The sequence below is a fragment of the Chiloscyllium plagiosum genome, unplaced genomic scaffold (genome assembly GCF_037043375.1).
Source record: "Chiloscyllium plagiosum isolate Xiang-an unplaced genomic scaffold, Cpla_swu_hap1 HiC_scaffold_39, whole genome shotgun sequence".
Lineage (NCBI taxonomy): Eukaryota > Metazoa > Chordata > Chondrichthyes > Orectolobiformes > Hemiscylliidae > Chiloscyllium > Chiloscyllium plagiosum.
The window spans coordinates 21740031-21757790 of record NW_028270177.1 but is presented as its reverse complement, the minus strand read 5'-3'; the positions used below and the strand labels follow the sequence as shown (position 1 = coordinate 21757790).

Below are 17760 nucleotides of genomic sequence, written 5' to 3'. Positions count from 1 at the left end.
AACCAATTTTCCAGCAATATCTTTTGCATAATGCCAGTGAAGTGTGATTCTGATCCTAACTCTTTAACTCCCCACTTAACTGACTCGTTCTTGTTTTGATGAATAGAATTTATTTTCAATTCCGACAGCTGAAAAATTCTCCACAATGTCACACAGTTTGGAGACTTCACAAAATAAAAATCCTCCAACTGGGATTTTTTTTTCCTGAAAGGGAACCCAATTTCTCTGGAACTCAAATCACTACTGGTCACAGATCTGGTTTCTCTGTGTGTTGTAAAAGTTCAAAATCGTAAACACTTCCTCAATGATCAGCAGAGGCGTTAGGCATCCTGCTAAGCACTTGATTGAATTTATCTGCTTTCTTGGAAATGTTGTCATTAGTTCACTGTTCCAAATGACTCTCTGACCACTTTAAAGAAACTCATCATGAACTAAAACTGCACGCCTATTCTACCTCTACTTTACAATCTTAAATTCCCAAAATAATATTATATTATGTATTTTTATCATATCAGTTTCAATGTACTTGTATCTTGTTCAGATTTTGGTCATGGCTATTGATTATGGGGCGGAAGACCAAAGGAGAGTTATACTCAGGTCCAAAGCTGTCCACATTCAGTACCTGTGCAAGCACATTTTTCTAGTGGAGAATATCACTGGATAACCATACATACTGCAAAGCCTGGCTACACATTTTCTCCTTAACATTTAGTAATATTTTACTACTGCACTGGTTGAGGTATCTAACTCCACACTGACAGAGATTTGAATGAAGGGCTTCTTGCATTTTTCTTCAAATGAAATATTAGACAGAAATTAATATTTATGATAGAGATCTTGCCTGCTGGCGGAAGAACAATTAGGAGCCATGCAATGCTACTTTTGGTAAAGAATCACTTATTAAATGGCCAGTAGCAGATGCTTTGCTAGATCAAAGACCCTATGGGTGTAAACTCTTTGGATGACATCTAATCTTCAAAGAGCTGACAGCCAATTAGAGGCCGGCAGATTTCCACTGCTGTCAGCATCATTCTGGGCATTGGCAAATTGCTCGCAATGCACCAACTAGAAGTTCAGGTTCAACAGGGGACTCCAGGTCATACGTTTGAGACAGGTCTAGGGGTTGGTTTTGCAGTGTGGGGAACTCACAGAATAGGCAGGATTGGAGGCAAGGGCTGGGGGGTGGCGGGGGGGGGGGGGTGAGTTGGTTTTCAGCAGGCTCTCCATTCCAATGCTGGATCCCTCAAACTGACAGGAAGTGGCTTTGAACGAGCTCCTCCCAAAATGGAACTCAATAAAGTCTACATTAAGCTTCCTGTATGGTAAATCCCTGTTCGCTGCTACATGAGCATCAATTAACCATTTTAAGGCCTTCAATTAGTGTCCAGGTGGGAAGGCTGTCTGTGAGCCTTTCTGCCTGAGATTTAAACTGGCATGGGCAGGAAGGTGGGAGGAGTCCTCACCCTGGACCCTCACACCTGATTAGATGCCCCCTGCATCTAAACAAATGAATGGGTTGGCAACATTAACAGGCACCCTTTATGAATGCTCAGCTGAGCATTGCAGATGTTGTTCAAAGTAAAGCAGAGATATGTTTCCAATAATTGGTCAACATCTACCCTTCTACTAATGGCATCAAGACTGGTAATCCATTCATTTAACTTTGAGCTCCTTACTACTTGGTGGACTTTGCCACATGCAAATAGACTGTAGTATTTGCCTTTATTTCCCTGACTGATAATTAATTGATTGTGAAGCAACTTGGGATGTCATGAGTTGTGAAAGATTTCTTTTATTGAAGGTTCGTGAAAAGAGGAAGAATTTATGAACAGTTAAACATCCAAAGTATAGCACCCCAACAGTGTAGTAATTCCTCAATGCTGCACTCAAAGGGCCGAATGCCTTGCACTTTTTTTTCCTAAATGTCAAACATTTTATTAAATACCTATCCACATTCCTTCATGTTTTTCTAAATCATAGCTTTTCAATTACTGATTTTGTTTCAATGCGCTAGACATATAAATGCCAAAGTTTGCAAAGATGTTCCATCCTATATTTCGACTGTTGATTGTAATGTTTTCTCTACATCCTCCATAAATACATTTGTTTTATATTGGCTATAATCTCTGTCAAGCAGAGTCACTAAATCGAGCAGATAACAGCCACAAAGAGACATTTCAATTATGACTTACCGTGAGTGGCTAATTACTGGAGCATAAATAATAATTTCAGCTCTTCTCTCCCCCCCCCCCCCAAAGAAATGCAGTCTGGTGCAGCATAGTGGAGATTAAGCACAGACATAAATGTGCACTTTGCAACATGCCATGTATTTCATTAAAGCTTGCAGGTCTCAAAAGTAATGATTAAAATCTAATTTTTGTGTGACTGAAATGTAGGAAAGTACAACACTATACCCTCAGCTCAGAGCCCAGGGCTTAAATACAGACCATAATGTAGGATAAGAACATTCTCTGCTACCTAGAAGTGCTTCCAGCATTGGGATATTTTATCTGATTCGAGTGGGTTCTGCCTAAATCACATGGCACCTCGTATTTAAATCATGAATTTCAAAAAAGAATTCAAGAAACATTTACATAGCACAAATATTTAACCACCAAAGTAAATACTTTTCAAAATGTTGTCACTATTGTGATGTGGAGAACGCAGAAACCAATTGTGTGCAACTTATAATGACCAGCTAATTTGTTGTAATAATGTGGATGGAGGAGAAATTATTGACCACATCTCTAGAAAGTGCACTCCTGGTATGTTTCAAATAGGACTATGAAATCTTGTACATTCATTCAAAAGAGAAGATAGTTTATTGCTTCAACTAAAAGATGACTGAGTTGTTGGTGCAACATTCCTTCATGACTAAACAAAAGTGTTTTCCTAAATTATTATGCTCAGGACTTCTGAATCAGCTTGAACATACAACTATCTGAAGAAGAAATTGTCCTAAAGTTGAACAAAGTCTGAAACTTATAAATTATACTTGCATACAATAAAATCCTTCATATTGGGTAAGTTAAATGTACTCAATACTTTGCATCCAGCGATTTTCTCCTATCTGAAACATCTGATGCAGACATTTGGCCCAAAGTGCAGACAAAATTCAATTCGGAGAAAGTGTGGACTGCAGATGCTGGAGATCAGAGCCAACAGTGTGGTGCTGGAAAAGCGCAGCAGGTTAGGCAGCATCCGAGGAGGAGAATCGATGTGTCGGGCACAAACATTCCTGATGAAGGGTTTATGCCCAAATTGTCGATTCTCCTGCTCCTCCCATGCTGCCTGACCTGCTGTGGTTTTCCAGCACCACACTCTCAACAAAATTCTATTCCTCAAGATCGACATACAAAATCAAAACTTTTCCTTCTCTCATATTCTGCATCAGATTTAGTGAGAATCTGAATACATGTACCTGTATTTGTAAAATTCACTAATCACAACTTACAGATTAATAGTTGTAAGAACTCAAATTTATACATTTGTCTTATATGATAATCAGACAGTTTAAGAAAGAAGTGCAGGTTCATAGTTCCTTCCAGATGGAGTCACAGATAGATAGGGTTGTGAAGAAGGCATTTGGTATGTTTTCCTTTATTGGTCAGAGTATTGAGTACAGGAGTTGGCAGGTCATGTTGCGGCTGTATAGGACATTGGTTAGGCCACTTTTGGAATATTGTGTGAAATTCTGATCTCCCTCTTATCAGAAGGATATTGTGAAACTTGAAAGGATTGAGAAAAGACTTACAAGGATGTTGCCAGGGTTATAGGATTTGAGCTATAGGGAGAGACTGAATAGGCTGGTGCTGTTTTCACTGGAGTGTCGAAGGCTGAGGGGTGACCTTATAAAATCATGAGGGACCTGGACAGGGTAAATAGACAAGGTCTTTTCCCTGGTGTGGGGGAGTCCAGAACTAGAGGGTATAGGTTTGGGTTAGAGAGGGGAACAATTTAAAAGAGACCTAAGCAACGCAGAGGATGGTGCATGTATGGAATGAACGCCAGAGAAAGTGGTGGACGCTGGTACAATTACAACATTTAAAATGCATCTGGGAAATGAATAGGAAGAGTTTAGAGGGATATGGGCCAAGTGTTAGCAAATAGAATTAGATTAGTTTAGGATATCTGGTTGGCATGGACGAATCGGACCAAAGGGTCTGTTTCTGTGCTCTACATCTCTATGACAGTAAAAAAGAAAATAAAGTAAATATTTGCATACATATAGTTCCTTTTACAAATGTGGGAGGTCCCAAAGTACTTGACAACCAAGCAATTACTTTCTCAAGCACAGACACTGTTGTAATACATGAAATGTGATCTTCAGCAGTTGGTTGTGAAACGTTGTTGTGTGCAATGTGATAATGACAAGATAACCTGTTCTAGTGATGTTAGATGAATACAAAGCATAGACCAAAGGAGCCCCTCCTGCTCTTCTTCAAATTGTGCAAGTGGATCTTTTACATCCAATTGATAAGGCAGCTAGGCTCTCAGTTTAATGTCATATGTACTCCCAAGGATTTGAGTATAGAAGCAAAGAGGTCCTTCTGCAGCTGTACAGGGCCATGGTGAGACTGTACCTGGAATATTGTGCGCAGTTTTAGTCTCCAAATTTGAGGAAAGACATTCTGGCTATTGAGGGAGTGCAACATAGGTTCACGAGGTCAATTCCCGGAATGGCGGGACTATCTTTCGCTGAAAGAGTGGAGCGACTGGGCTTGTATACGCTTTAGTTTAGAAGGCTGAGGGGGGATCTGATTGAGACGTATAAGATTATTAAAGGATTGGACACTCTGGCGACAGGAAGCATGTTTCCGCTGATGGGTGAGTCCTGAACCAGAGGACACAATTTAAAAATAAGGAGTGGGCCACTTAGAACAGAGTTGAGGAGAAACTTCTTCACCCAGAGAGTGGTGGGTGTATGGAATGCTCTGCCCCAAAAGGCTGTGAAGGCCAAGTCTCTGGATACTTTCAAGAAAGAGTTGGATAGAGCTCTTAAGGACAGTGGAATCAAGGGTTATGGGGATAAGGCAGGAAGAGGATACTGATTGAGGATGATCAGCCATGATCATAATGAATGGTGGTGCTGGCTCGAAGGGCAGAATGGCCTACTCCTGCACCTATTGTCTATTGTCAATCATGCAGTACTCCCTGAATATTGGAGTGTCAGTCTAGATTTTGTGGTGAATACTTTGGACCAGGACATAAACAATGTTCTGACTTGTATGTATGTGTACTGCCCACTAAACCAAGTCTAGAATGATGTATTGATAATAAGACAATATTATAAAGTTTACTAAATGTATGAATTTGACTATGAATTATGTTCAGATATCATATTTCAGTTGTATGTTTTTAGTCATTTACTCTAGGATTACTTCTGTTTCTCATGCTGACCACTTGCCAGAGCCCAGTCTCTATTTCACCAGTCTCAACCCTGCTTTAAAACTCTCTCCCCAAATCACTGATTTGCTACTTCTATTCATATCTGCTAGAAGTCTACTAAAAATCTCTCATTGATGATGCATTTAGGTATTTCTTCAAAGTATATTCCTATTGCTTGTATTCTTTTCCTGTGTAAAGCAAAGCAAGGGAAATTCTCACTGAAAGTGGCTATAAATAAAAATCTTATACAAAAAAAGGCTACCTATTAATGGAGAAATCCACAGTGTTTGCTCTGGTGATGCTGTGCAAGCAGCTGTGCCTGCTGAACACAACTCTGTCCTAATGTAAAATGCAAGACTCTGTGTATTATTGGGTAATGCATAATGCTAGCAAAGATCAATAAAATAAGTTGTTCAGTGGTACCTGCAAAATTCAATCCTTTTATAACCTAACATTTGATTTCCACATACTGTGTAATTCAAAGTGAATAACATATGTAATAAGCTTAAAATCGGAACTTATTTTGTTAATATATTTACAAATAGATTTACATGATGATTAGAAACAGGATTTTAAAAAGTCTAAATAAAATCACAAGGATAAGGAATCTTAGCTGTGTTATGCATTATTTCAGAGTAATGAAAATATACAAAGTGTAGTGTAGTCCTTTAAGAAACTAGAGTCTATTTTAACTTGGGAACGATTGGGATGGGCACCAAAGCAAGCATCAAACCAGTTCAACTACGGCACTGTGAGGCTCAGATGATGTAAATTCCTGGATCTCATCTGTACAGCATCAGTGTCCTACCAAAAACGTGCAAGAATTGGAAACACAAAGTCAGGTGGCAGGCAGGAGGCTATTGCCAGAGATCAAAGGGTAGCCCCTGGCACTGAACTTGCAATCAGGGATACAGGGGACATATCATGCCACAGGAGCCTAACATTTCCTTTTAGATGACCACTCCAGTTTCTTCTGTGACCCAGAAAATAGATCTAAAATATGAAAAAATTTGCCTGTGCTATCAGCTTTGCATTTCCATAGACCCTATAGGTAGCAGAGCAGGTAGACAAGGTGGTCAAGAAGGACATGTATCCTTCCCTTTTTCAGCTGAGAAATAGAATAGAATTGAAGAGCAAGGAGCTTATGGTGGAACTGTATAGAACACTGGGTAGGCCTCAACAGGAATAATGCACAGAGTTTTGGTCACCGCATTATAGGAAGGATGTGATTTCATGGATGCAGAGGAGATTTGGCAAGGTGCTGGCTGGATTGGAAGGTCTGGGAAATGAGGAAAGATTGGAGTTGTTTACCTTGAAGCAGCAAATGTTGAGAGGGAACATGATAGAGGTATATAAGATTATATGGGGCATAGAAAGGGGAGTAAGGATGACACATTTTCCATTAGCAGAGGGGTCAATAAGCAGGAGGCATAGATTCATATTAAGAGGTAGAAGGCAAAGAGGAGGACTGAGGAGAAAATTTTCACTCAGAGGATGGTATGAGTCTGGAACACCCTGTCCGAAACGCTCAGATAATGAATTGAGTTACCAAAGTAACTCCAGGACCATGGACCAAAAGCTTAAAAATTAGTGCAGTCAGATATTTGTTGACAGGCGTGGACATAATGGGCTGAGTGGCCTCTGTGCTGTAAGTGTCTATTAATTAATGAACTGAAATCTCCAGATGACACATTGGTGCACTTTTTAAATGTATGTTTGTAACAAAAGCAAACAATTTAAATTTCAGTTAGCACCAAAAAAATGCTTTCTACAATGTTAGAAGTCAAAATGGTATTAGTTTTGCATAGGTAACATTGTAGTAAAATATTGTAGAGTTAACAATAATGGCAATATAACAAAAGACAGACTTTCAGTAAAATACTGAATACTCACACCTAACATTTACTTGAATGCATTATTCTCAAAAATAGCAAAAACTGAATGCAGCCTGTTCAATCATTCTCAAGTGAATACTGCATAATGTGTTCAACAGTATTTCTGCTCACAGGCCGATTGCTGTCCTAACCAAATATGCAGGAATAACCAGTCAAAATGCTGTAATCAGCAACTCAAACAAAACATCTGTATTGACTGTTGCTGAGGTACTTCAGAGAAAACCACTCTGCTCTTAGTGTACAATTTTACAGTTTGCTACTTCAACTGATATTTTCATCCTCAACAATCCACCTACATCACAGACTGAAAATAAGGCACACACTCTTCCACTGTGAGACTGCCTCACAGGCACCTTGGAGAGGCCTGGTTCTAATGAGAAACAGATGCTTGTATACTGACCTACTACTTTGGATCTGCTGGATGGAGCCTATGACTGATCCCATTGTCTGTTTTTCCAGACAGTGAAAAACAGCACCAATTTAGCTAAATTTTCAGTGTTGGTGGCTGATGTTGTTGGAGGGGGGGAGGGGAACAAAAAAGTATGAGTTTTAATTTAAATTAATTTGTGTCACTTTAACCTAGCCGATAGTTCAATCACTCTGGGTCAGAAGGTGGCCAGTTAACATTGCGCATCAGAGCTTGAGCTAATAATCTATGCTGACACTCCACACCTAACACTACCCTCATCTTGATGTCCACCTTTGTGTGTGGTTACACCAAGCTGAGTATAGACCCTCAGTACATACTCAAGATCTACCTGTTCCCAGCATTGCAAAGGATGGGCCTGACCTCTCTGCCGCTGAACACTCCAAGTAGTTGGACCGTTCTGTATCACCTGCCCTTTGTAGAGAAATTTGTGAAGGAAAACAACTTTGAGTACCAATAGGCTACATTGATGACTGTATCGGCACTACCTCATGCTCCCACGAGGAGGTTGAACAGTTCATCCACTTTACTAACACCTTCCACCCCGACCTCAAATTTACCTGGACTGTCTCAGACTCCTCCCTCCCCTTCCTAGACCTCTCGATCTCTATCTCGGACGACCGACTCAACACGGACGTATACTATAAACCGACTGACTCCCACAGCTACCTAGATTACACCTCTTCCCACCCTGCCCCCTGTAAAAATGCCATCCCATATTCCCAATTCCTTTGCCTTTGCCGCATCTGCTCCCAGGAGTTCAATTCCAATACCGAATAACCCAGATGGCCTCCTTCTTCAAAGACCGCAATTTCCCTTCAGACGTGGTTGATGATACTCTCCACCACATCTCCTCCACTTCCCGCTCCTCCGCCCTTGAACTCCGCCCCTCCAATCGCCACCAGGACAGAACCCCACTAGTCCTCACCTACCACCCCATCAACCTCCAGATACATCGGATCATCCTTCGTCATTTCCGCCACCTCCAAACGGACCCCACCACCAAGGATATATTTCCCTCCTCACCCCTCTCAGCGTTCCGGAAAGACCACTCCCTCCGCGACTCCCTTGTCAGATCCACACCCCCCATCAACCCAACCTCCACTCCCGGCACCTTCCCCTGCAACCGCAAAAAATGCAAAACTTGCGCCCACACCTCCCCCCTCACGTCCCTCCAAGGCCCCAAGGGAGCCTTCAATATCCATCAGAAATTCACCTGCACACACATCATTTACTGCATCCGCTGCACCCGATGTGGCCTCCTATACATTGGGGAGACAGGCCGCCTACTTGCGGAATGTTTCAGAGAACACCTCTGGGACACCTGCACCAACCAACCCAACCGCCCCATGGTTGAACACTTTAATTTTCCCCTCCTACTCCGCCAAGGACATGCAGATGCTTGGCCTCCTCCATCGCCAGACCATGGCAACACGACGCCTGGAGGAAGAGCGCCTCATCTTCCGCCTAGGAACCCTCCAACCACAAGGGATGAATGCAGATTTCTCCAGCTTCCTCATTTCTCCTACCCCCACCTTTTCTCAGTCCCAACCCTCAGACTCAGCACCGCCTTCTTGACCTGCAATCTTCTTCCTGACCTCTCCGCCCCACCCCCTCTCCAGCCTATCACCCTCACTTAACCTCCTTCCACCTATCGTATTGCCAATGCCCCTCCCCCAAGTCCCTCCTCCCTACCTTTTATCTTAGCCTACTTGGCACACCCTCCTCATTCCTGAAGAAGGGCTTATGCCTGAAACGTCGATTCTCCTTCTCCTTTGATGCTGCCTGACCTGCTGCACTTTTAAGCTCTGATCCCCAGCATCTGAAGTCCTCACTTTCTCCAGCTTTGAGTACAAGTTCATCAGGAAGTAGTCAGCACATAGTTTCCTTGAGACCCTTCAGAAAAAGGAGAGGGAAGATCCTGTCGAGTAGTTCCCTGGTCAGACTGCCAAAGTCATTTGGCAGAATGCATCATCACCAGAACTTCCAAACAAGTACCAGGACATGGCTTGGCTGGTGGTGAGAAGGGACCTGCCTGGGAGATTCTTTATGCATGCCCGAACTCTCTGTGCCACTGTATGTTGCCCTTGAAGTGGCTTTGGAGGGGACAAGACTGTCATACCCCTCCTTCTGGAATGTGCCTCTGCAAAGGAAGTCTGGAGAGGAATGCAGTGGTGTTTCTCAAGGTTCGTCCCAAGCAGCTCTGTGACTTGGGGCTACGTGCTCTACGGCCTGTTCCCTTGGAAGCACACCGAGACAAACATCAACTGTGCCTGGAGGACCATCAACTCGGTGAAAGACACTCTTTGGTCTGCCCGACACTTGCTGGTCTTCCAGTTGAAGGAGTTATCCCAACTGAGTGTTGCAGACTGGCACATTCTAAGGTCCAGGACTACGTGCTGAGGGACATGCTAAAGTTTGGGGCAGCCACCACCAAGGTGCAGTGGTGAAAGACCACTGTTTAAGGTCCTGCTGCTAAAGAATAATAGTGGTCCATTCAGTAATTGGGCTGTGCTGATGCCTTAGCTAAATGCCAAGAGGTTGATTGTAAATGTAGAGAATGGTGTATGTCAAGACTTAATTTATTCTCTGTAGGTAAAGACGGTATAGATCTGAATGGCTTCATTAACTGTACATGTACATAAAGATTTATTTATATGAAGAAAGTATATTTTTGCGATAAATAAATAAATAATTCATGTGCAGCACTGAGGCAGTGTCACATTGTCTGATGAAAAGTCGCTGGATTCGAAATGTTAACTCTGTTTTCTTCCTAAAGATGCTGCCAATAACTGCTGAGTTTCTCCAGCAATTTCTGTCTTTGTTACATTGTCAAAGATGTGATTTCTCAGAAGAGCTGTTAAGCTCCTCCACTGTATACAGATTGACATGAACACACTTGAAGAATAAGCGGGGGTTGGGCCCAGTGTTTTAGCTGATTTTGCTACTTCATCCAAGACTATTAAAAATATAAACAGGTCATTCATATCAGGGATCTTGCTAGTGAAGAATGGCTGCTTCATTTGTAACCAAAACAGTGAGTAAACTTCAAAACCCTGTAAAGTGCTTTGAGAAATTTTAAATGAGACATGATAAATAAATGCAAGTATAACCTTTCCTTTATTTCAGCTGCTGTAAGGAAGCAGAAAAGACAGAAAAGAGTGAGAGAACCTGACTTACATTCCCTTGTAAATCACTGAATTGTCCTGAAGTGGTTCACATACAATTAATTACTGTGAAGGACACTCATCATTGTTAATGATTCTGCTGTAATGTCTCTCTGTCTTGGTGACTAAGCTTTATAACTACTTCACTACATATGAAATAATCTGAAATGTCCTGAGATCTCTCAAAGCCCTAGATAGTTCTTTATGTAGGTGAAAGCAAAAGCATTTTTGTGCACAGCAAAGTGTGATGATTAACTGTTGAAACTAACTTTGAAATTAATTCGCAGAAATCTGTTTAACATTGCAATTGGTTACTTTAAATCTATTTTCCAATTACAGCAGAGTTTGTTGCTACCCTATGACAACAATTTTTTTAAAAAATGTCATCAACATCACCTAGTTAGAGGTTGTCTGTTCTTTATTATTTCACTTGTTTCAAATATTGGTTTGTGAGGTAAAGAAGTTTGCAGATTTTTAAATGTGAAGAAATAAAGACACGTGGATCCTGTCTCTACGCACGCAATATACTGCATACTATAAACAGTAATATCCCTGAAAGACCAAGATTAATCAAATCAGATAATGACTCCAACAATCTTCACTGCCACAAATTATACCAGGTAGGTATCACTCTCACATTAAACTGATTTTAAAGTTGAACAGATCAGAAATAATCAAGAATTATATTTCAATATCATTCAAATTTTAAAAACAAGATTATGGACTTTGAGGGAAACATGAGGGATTTAATGATGAGATGTCTAAGAGTGCACATTTGTTTTATGTTACATTAAAAACATTATCATAACTGAGGTCACATTTCTTCCCATTGCTATTAGAAAGCAACTTTTTTTTTTTGCTTAGGCATAATTCCACAGCCACCAGGTTCACCAGTATCTCAACCAAGTACTGTACTATTATTCAAATACAAGTCTTTATAATGAACAATAGCAAGCTGTAGGAACATATCTGTCATTTGTCACAGACCCCATTATCACTCAGCGTTCATACATCCATTTCCAGCGATGTCACCCAACATTCATATATCCACATCTAGCAATGTCACTTTACCACAGCAAGGAACAAAAATCTCCCTGCAGCACTGCTTCCTGCACACCAGAAAAAATGGAGATCAAATATGGGTATCCAAATCTTGCCTATCTGTATTGTTCAGCAAATCATCAAACAAATTTTTCTGCATTTTTTTAATTGCATAGGTTACACTACATCTTGTACCATTCCCTGGAAATGAGACTAGGCTGGTAACCTCTTCCAATTCTCAGATGCTGCAGCTATCAGCATGGATTTAAATCTTTTGACTGACTCCTCCACAGTATGACTTCCCTTTCCTTACTGGAAGAAAGTGCTTTCTGGTTAAAAAGCTGATGTCAGGGATTCACAGGTTCCAGACATACTGTGTGACATTACCTATTTTGGTCAGAAGAATATAAAAAAGACAACTCATTGTCTAAATGGAGAGAAACTTCATTGTAGAGGGATCCTGGTGTCCTTGGGCATGAGTTGCAGAGACCCAATATGCAGGTACAGTAGGTAATAAGGAGGTCATTTGAGTTTTACTATTTATTACTAAAGGAATGGAATATAAAAGTACAGATTATGGGTGCAATTATACAAGGCATTGATGAGTCCATATCTGGAGTACTGCACATAGTTTTGGTCACCATGCATTACAGGAAGAATGTAATTGAATTGGGGGCAGTTCAAAGAAGGTTCACTATATTTATTCTGGAGATGAAAGACTTGTTTTATGAGGTGACAATGTGCAGTTTAGGCTTATATTCACTAGAGGTTAGAAGGATGAGAGAAGATCCAATTGATGTATATAAGATGCTAAAGACAATTGACCAAGTAGACAAGGAGTGGATGTTTTATCTTGTGGGGAAATCGAAAATGAGAAGTCAATTTAAAGTGAAGGGTGGCAGACTTAAAACAGAGATGAGGAGGAATTACATCTCTCACATGATCCTGAATCCATAGAATTCATTTCCCAAGTGTGCAGTGGACACTGGGACACTGAATAAATTTAAGGGGAAAATAAACAGATTTTTAAATTAGTAATGGGTTAAAGGGTTTTGGGAAACAAGCAGGAAAGTGGAGTTGAGGCTGAGATGAGATCAGCCATGGTAGTATAAATGACAGAGCAGGCTCAAGGAGCCGAATTGCTTATTCCTGCTTCTAGTTCTTATGTTATTTGTATATTCATGTCTAGCTGCTCTGTGGTACTGTATGACACAACAGTAAAGCTCTGTATTATCACAGTCATTTGGCTTCTAGCTAACCATGACACCACATGTATTGTACACAACTAATTCTACAAGAGTTTCAGAGCTTCATTTCAAAATAAATTAACAGGCACAAGGTTTTGTTTTATACTTGGCTCACTGGGTCACTTTCTGTGTCTTGTTAAATTAGACTCCAAAACAATCACTATTAGCAGTCGATACATGGACTTGAATCACAGATAATGCTTTTCTGGCAGTCTGTCAGTTCATTATTAAATGTAATTGTATGCACTTGTCTTTATGAACATTTCAATAAATATGAAATCAAAACATTTTCCTGAAGACAAAATTTAAAGGTGTTTAAATACAATGAGTTGTTCTCATTCTGAAACACAAGACTTGCATTGAATTTACAGCTTGGAAACAGGCCATTTTGCCCAACTGGCCCATGCTAGAGTCCCTCCACACAAGTCTCTTGCCTGCCTCTTTCATCTAATCAACATGTCTGCATTTCTTTCTCTCTTGTGTACCTATCTGTCTCCCCTTACAGACAACTAAGAGGTCCAAGCATTGCCTGAACACTGTCATTTGGGTCACAGGCACACTTGGGGAAGGGCACATTGCTGTCCATTTGATTGCCTCCACACAGGTGCAATTCCTTACCTATCCACTCAAACGTGTTGCATTGTTGAAGATAGGAAATATGCATGGTGCTGAATGGGAAACACAGAAATAAATAATACTGGTAAAGCTAATGACAGGCTTAGAAAATTGCAAAGCTCTTATACTAAAGTGAGACTGAGAAGAAAAACTGATGAACTGTTCTAAGATTACTATACAGATGACTGCCAGAAACAGCCTGGATGAATAGATGATTGCTGTTCGTATACGTGATAATCGCAAAGACAACAATCAGTGATGAACATAAACAATGATCAGTGGTCATACCCAACTCCATAGCTGCACACCAGTATTAGACCAGTTTTACACAGTAGCATAAGATAAATAATATTCGACAAAATTGTAGGGATAATCTACCATATGTATTCGACGGGTTGGTCAACTTCGGTATAAAGTTTGACGATGCTCCTTGAATAATATGTAGAAATACATATTTCGACGCTTTCGAGCAGAACTCATTTATTCCTTCAGAAATGACTCACCGTCACGTAAACATTAGTTTCATCTTTGTATTTTTAATAACAGTCGAACTGCCCAAAATCTAATTAAGATAATGCAAATTGAAACTTTGCTGCCAGTTACAAAAGAGTCTGTAGAGAAGGACAAATCAGGAATCTTTAATATGCATGAACTGTTCATCCCCATGACCGATAGTTTACTTTTGCTACAATGGAAGTAGCAACTATAAACAATGGTTTACCAACCCAAACCAAATACTGGATTAGTAAAACACACGGCCTGTAGAGTCTGCATTTTTCAGCAATAGAGCCGAGAGTGTGTTGCTGGAAAACTAGAGCAGGTCAGGCAGCCTCCGAGCAGCAGGAGAATCGACGTTTCGGGCATAAGCCCTTCATCAGGAAGAAACGTCGTCTCTCCTGCTCCTCAGACGCTGCCTGACTTGCTCTGCTTTTCCAGCACCACACTTTTTGACGCTGATCTACAGCATCTGCAGCCGTCACTGTCTCCGTTTTCAACAATATTCAATTACATAGAATAATACATTTCCGCGACGTGTGGTCACTGCAGTTTGGAGACAACATCGGAACAAGTTCCATTTCATTTTCTATTAGTGCGATCCTTTAAAAATTTTATTAAGATTACTGTCCACTTGGATTGATGAAATTACGAATGCCACTTCCCTGCCCCCTTGTTCCAGTTTTCAAAACACTTAAAATGAGGCACAGAGAGAAATAACGCACCTTGGGAGTTTGAATGTTTATTCCTGATGCGTTCTATTTATTGAACTTTGGACTAGTTCGGCATTCCCAAGCTGTGGATATTCTGCGGTTGTCCAAGGAGCGCTCCCTATCGGTCACTTCCACCGCAATCAGAAGGCCGGACTACTACAGGTTTTAAAGTCAGTTTTGGAAACAGTCTTTTTGTTCTAAACTGAATTGGAACTGATCTGGGTGCTGCTGAACCGAGGATAAGTGTTCTGCACAACTGTCCCAATGGGCGGGGGGGTGGAGGGTAGCGGGGAAGATATCCTTAAGCCCTTTTCTAAAGGCAACTGTTAGAATGCTCAGACTTACCATTGCGCTTCCTTAGAATTTATACCGGCTCCGAGAAGAGTTTGCTGCCTAAGACGAGACGGTGCCACCTACTATGTGCTCTTCACCGGCGATCCCCAGCCTTTGAGACAAAGTTAAACTCCATCTACTGTCGATGCAGGAGCCCACGATGGAGGGAGATATCAACAGACTGGATCCATGTTTCAAAGAGAGGGGGGGGGGGAAGAAAAGAGAAAGGAATAATCAGGTTTTCCTTTGGATGAATCAGTCCTTGTAGCTCCGGAGTGTCTCTGAACGCTGTGCAGCCAGAGAGGGAGGGAGAACTGGTCAATGGTCGTCCCGGTGAATGCAGTAATTCTGCCAATCAGTCCATAAATGGAGAAATGTAGCCGAGTGCTGCAGCCAATCGGCTTGTCAGTGTAGCTCGTCACACCATTGGGAATGCGGAGAGGGAGAGGGAGCGAGGTGGAGCCAGTCTCAGGCGGCACAGGCAGCAATGTCCTCAGCCCTGCCCCTGACAAGATGCCATTCAAAACACACACACAAAAAAAACTCTGCTGTCTGTAAGCCAACTGCCAAAAGGTAGAGTGTACCTATACGCTTTACCGTCAGTTTATTTCACTTTAATTGGATGTTATGCTTAATTGTTGTGAAGCTGATGTATCTTCATTATTATCTCTACGGGACGCCTCGGGCGCCGACACTGGCACATCTGCTGTAGATATTTTTAAACAGCCCATTCAGTGTCAATATTACACACCTAGTGGGTTTTGAACCCAGACCTCCGGGATCAGAGGTAGGGATGCTACCACTCCAGCATCCCTCGTGGCTACTGTATATTTTGGACAATATGTAAAGAACTGCTCGAACTTAAAATAAACGTAGGCAAGTCTGAATGACATCAGGGCAGCATCTGCAATGGGGATGATTGATCCTCTGCCATTTTCAAGAGGTAACATTAGACGGGATCGCAGCGCAAGTCCCCAAAATAGTTGTAACTCCGCCCACCTCTTCAGAAAATCATCTAATCTCACGAAAGTACTGGGAGCTGATTTGAACAGATACAGGAAGTAGGAGCAGGAAGAGGTCGTTCAGATCCTGAAGCTTATTATACTGATAATTTACCTCAACACCATTTACGTGGGGTAAAACCATATCCCTCAATGTGTCTAATATCTGAATGTTTATTGATCTCCCCTCGAACACACTCGTGACTGAGCATCTACAGCAGTATAGGTGAAGGTGTACCATGCTTTAAGTGAAGACAGTTCTCATCTGTATTCTGAGACTGTATCCCTTGGTTCCATACCCTTACCCCAACCAAAGGAAACATCCTTCCTGCATCTGTCCTGTTGAGACATATAAGAATTTCCTTTGTTTCAAGAAAATCACCTCTCATTCTTCTAAATTCTAAAGAAAACAGACCTGGTTTCCTCAATCTTGCCTCATAGGACAGTCTTGCCATCTTGGGAATCAGTCTGATGAACCTTTGTTGCACTCCTTCTGTGGCAAACATATCCTTTCTTGGATAAGGAAACCAAAATTTTATATAATACTTCAGGTGCAGTCACACTAAGTTCAAAGTAGTTACGGCAAGGCATCTTTACTAGTGTCTTCAAATCCTTCTGGAGTAAAAGTGTAAGGACATTTGCCTTCTTAGTTGCTTATTGAACCTCATGTTACCTTTCAGCAATTCATCAACAAGAATACATTTGGAAACCAATACTTCCAATCTGTCACTATCTAATTAAAAAAACACCCATTTCCGTTTTCCCAACCAAAATGGATTACTTCACAATTCCAATTTTATAATTGATCTGCCAGATTCTTGCTCAACTACTCCACATATCTAAATGTCCTTGAAGCCTCTTTGCATCCTTCTCATGATTCACATTCCCACAGTTTTCTGTCACCAATGAACTTGGAAATATTAAATTAGGTTCCCATGCACAAATCATGGTAAGAGACATTAGGTTTAATTATAAACAAACAAAATTGAGCTTTGCAATCCCTGTGGTAATAAAACAGAGAATTTGACTCATTTCTTCACCAGGGTTAATTAGTTGTTGTGTGGGGAATGGAAATTATGAGATGGGTTTACACTGGGAATGTGATCTGCCTTCTCTCTTTCCAGCTTTCTCATTTTCCCAGCAGTTTATTACTTACTACACAATAACAATTGACAACAGATGACCTTATGTGTGTCTGTGAGTTTGATGGTGGGGAGTGTAGAGGTTGGATTATAAATATGTGCTTACATTTTACTGAACTCTTGATCAAATAGGATTTTTAAAATTACTTGAGGTATGGTAACATTTTCCCAGTTTCTCCTATATCAAGAAGGGCATGGTTCAAATATATCCTTCAGTTCTGAATTCTGTCCAACTGTTTTATCCTCAGAACTGTTTTATTTTTACAAAAGCAAAATACTATAGATGATGGAAATCT

At 41.0% G+C, this 17760-nt stretch overlaps 1 protein-coding gene across 3 annotated transcripts in view; it reads right to left on the bottom strand.

Annotated features, from left to right (window-relative positions):
* The window catches only part of myo1ea (myosin IEa), a 158320-nt gene extending 142677 nt beyond the window's left edge, over positions 1 to 15643 (bottom strand). The window contains exon 1 of one of the 3 annotated variants that reach the window (XM_043677435.2): positions 15334 to 15643. In XM_043677435.2, the coding sequence (XP_043533370.1) occupies positions 15334 to 15336 (3 nt within the window). In that variant the 5' untranslated portion in view covers positions 15337 to 15643. The remainder of the gene's footprint in view (positions 1 to 15333) is intronic. The other 2 variants (XM_043677437.2, XM_043677436.2) reach the window with 2 other exon arrangements.
* Between the last annotated feature and the right edge of the window lie 2117 nt (positions 15644 to 17760).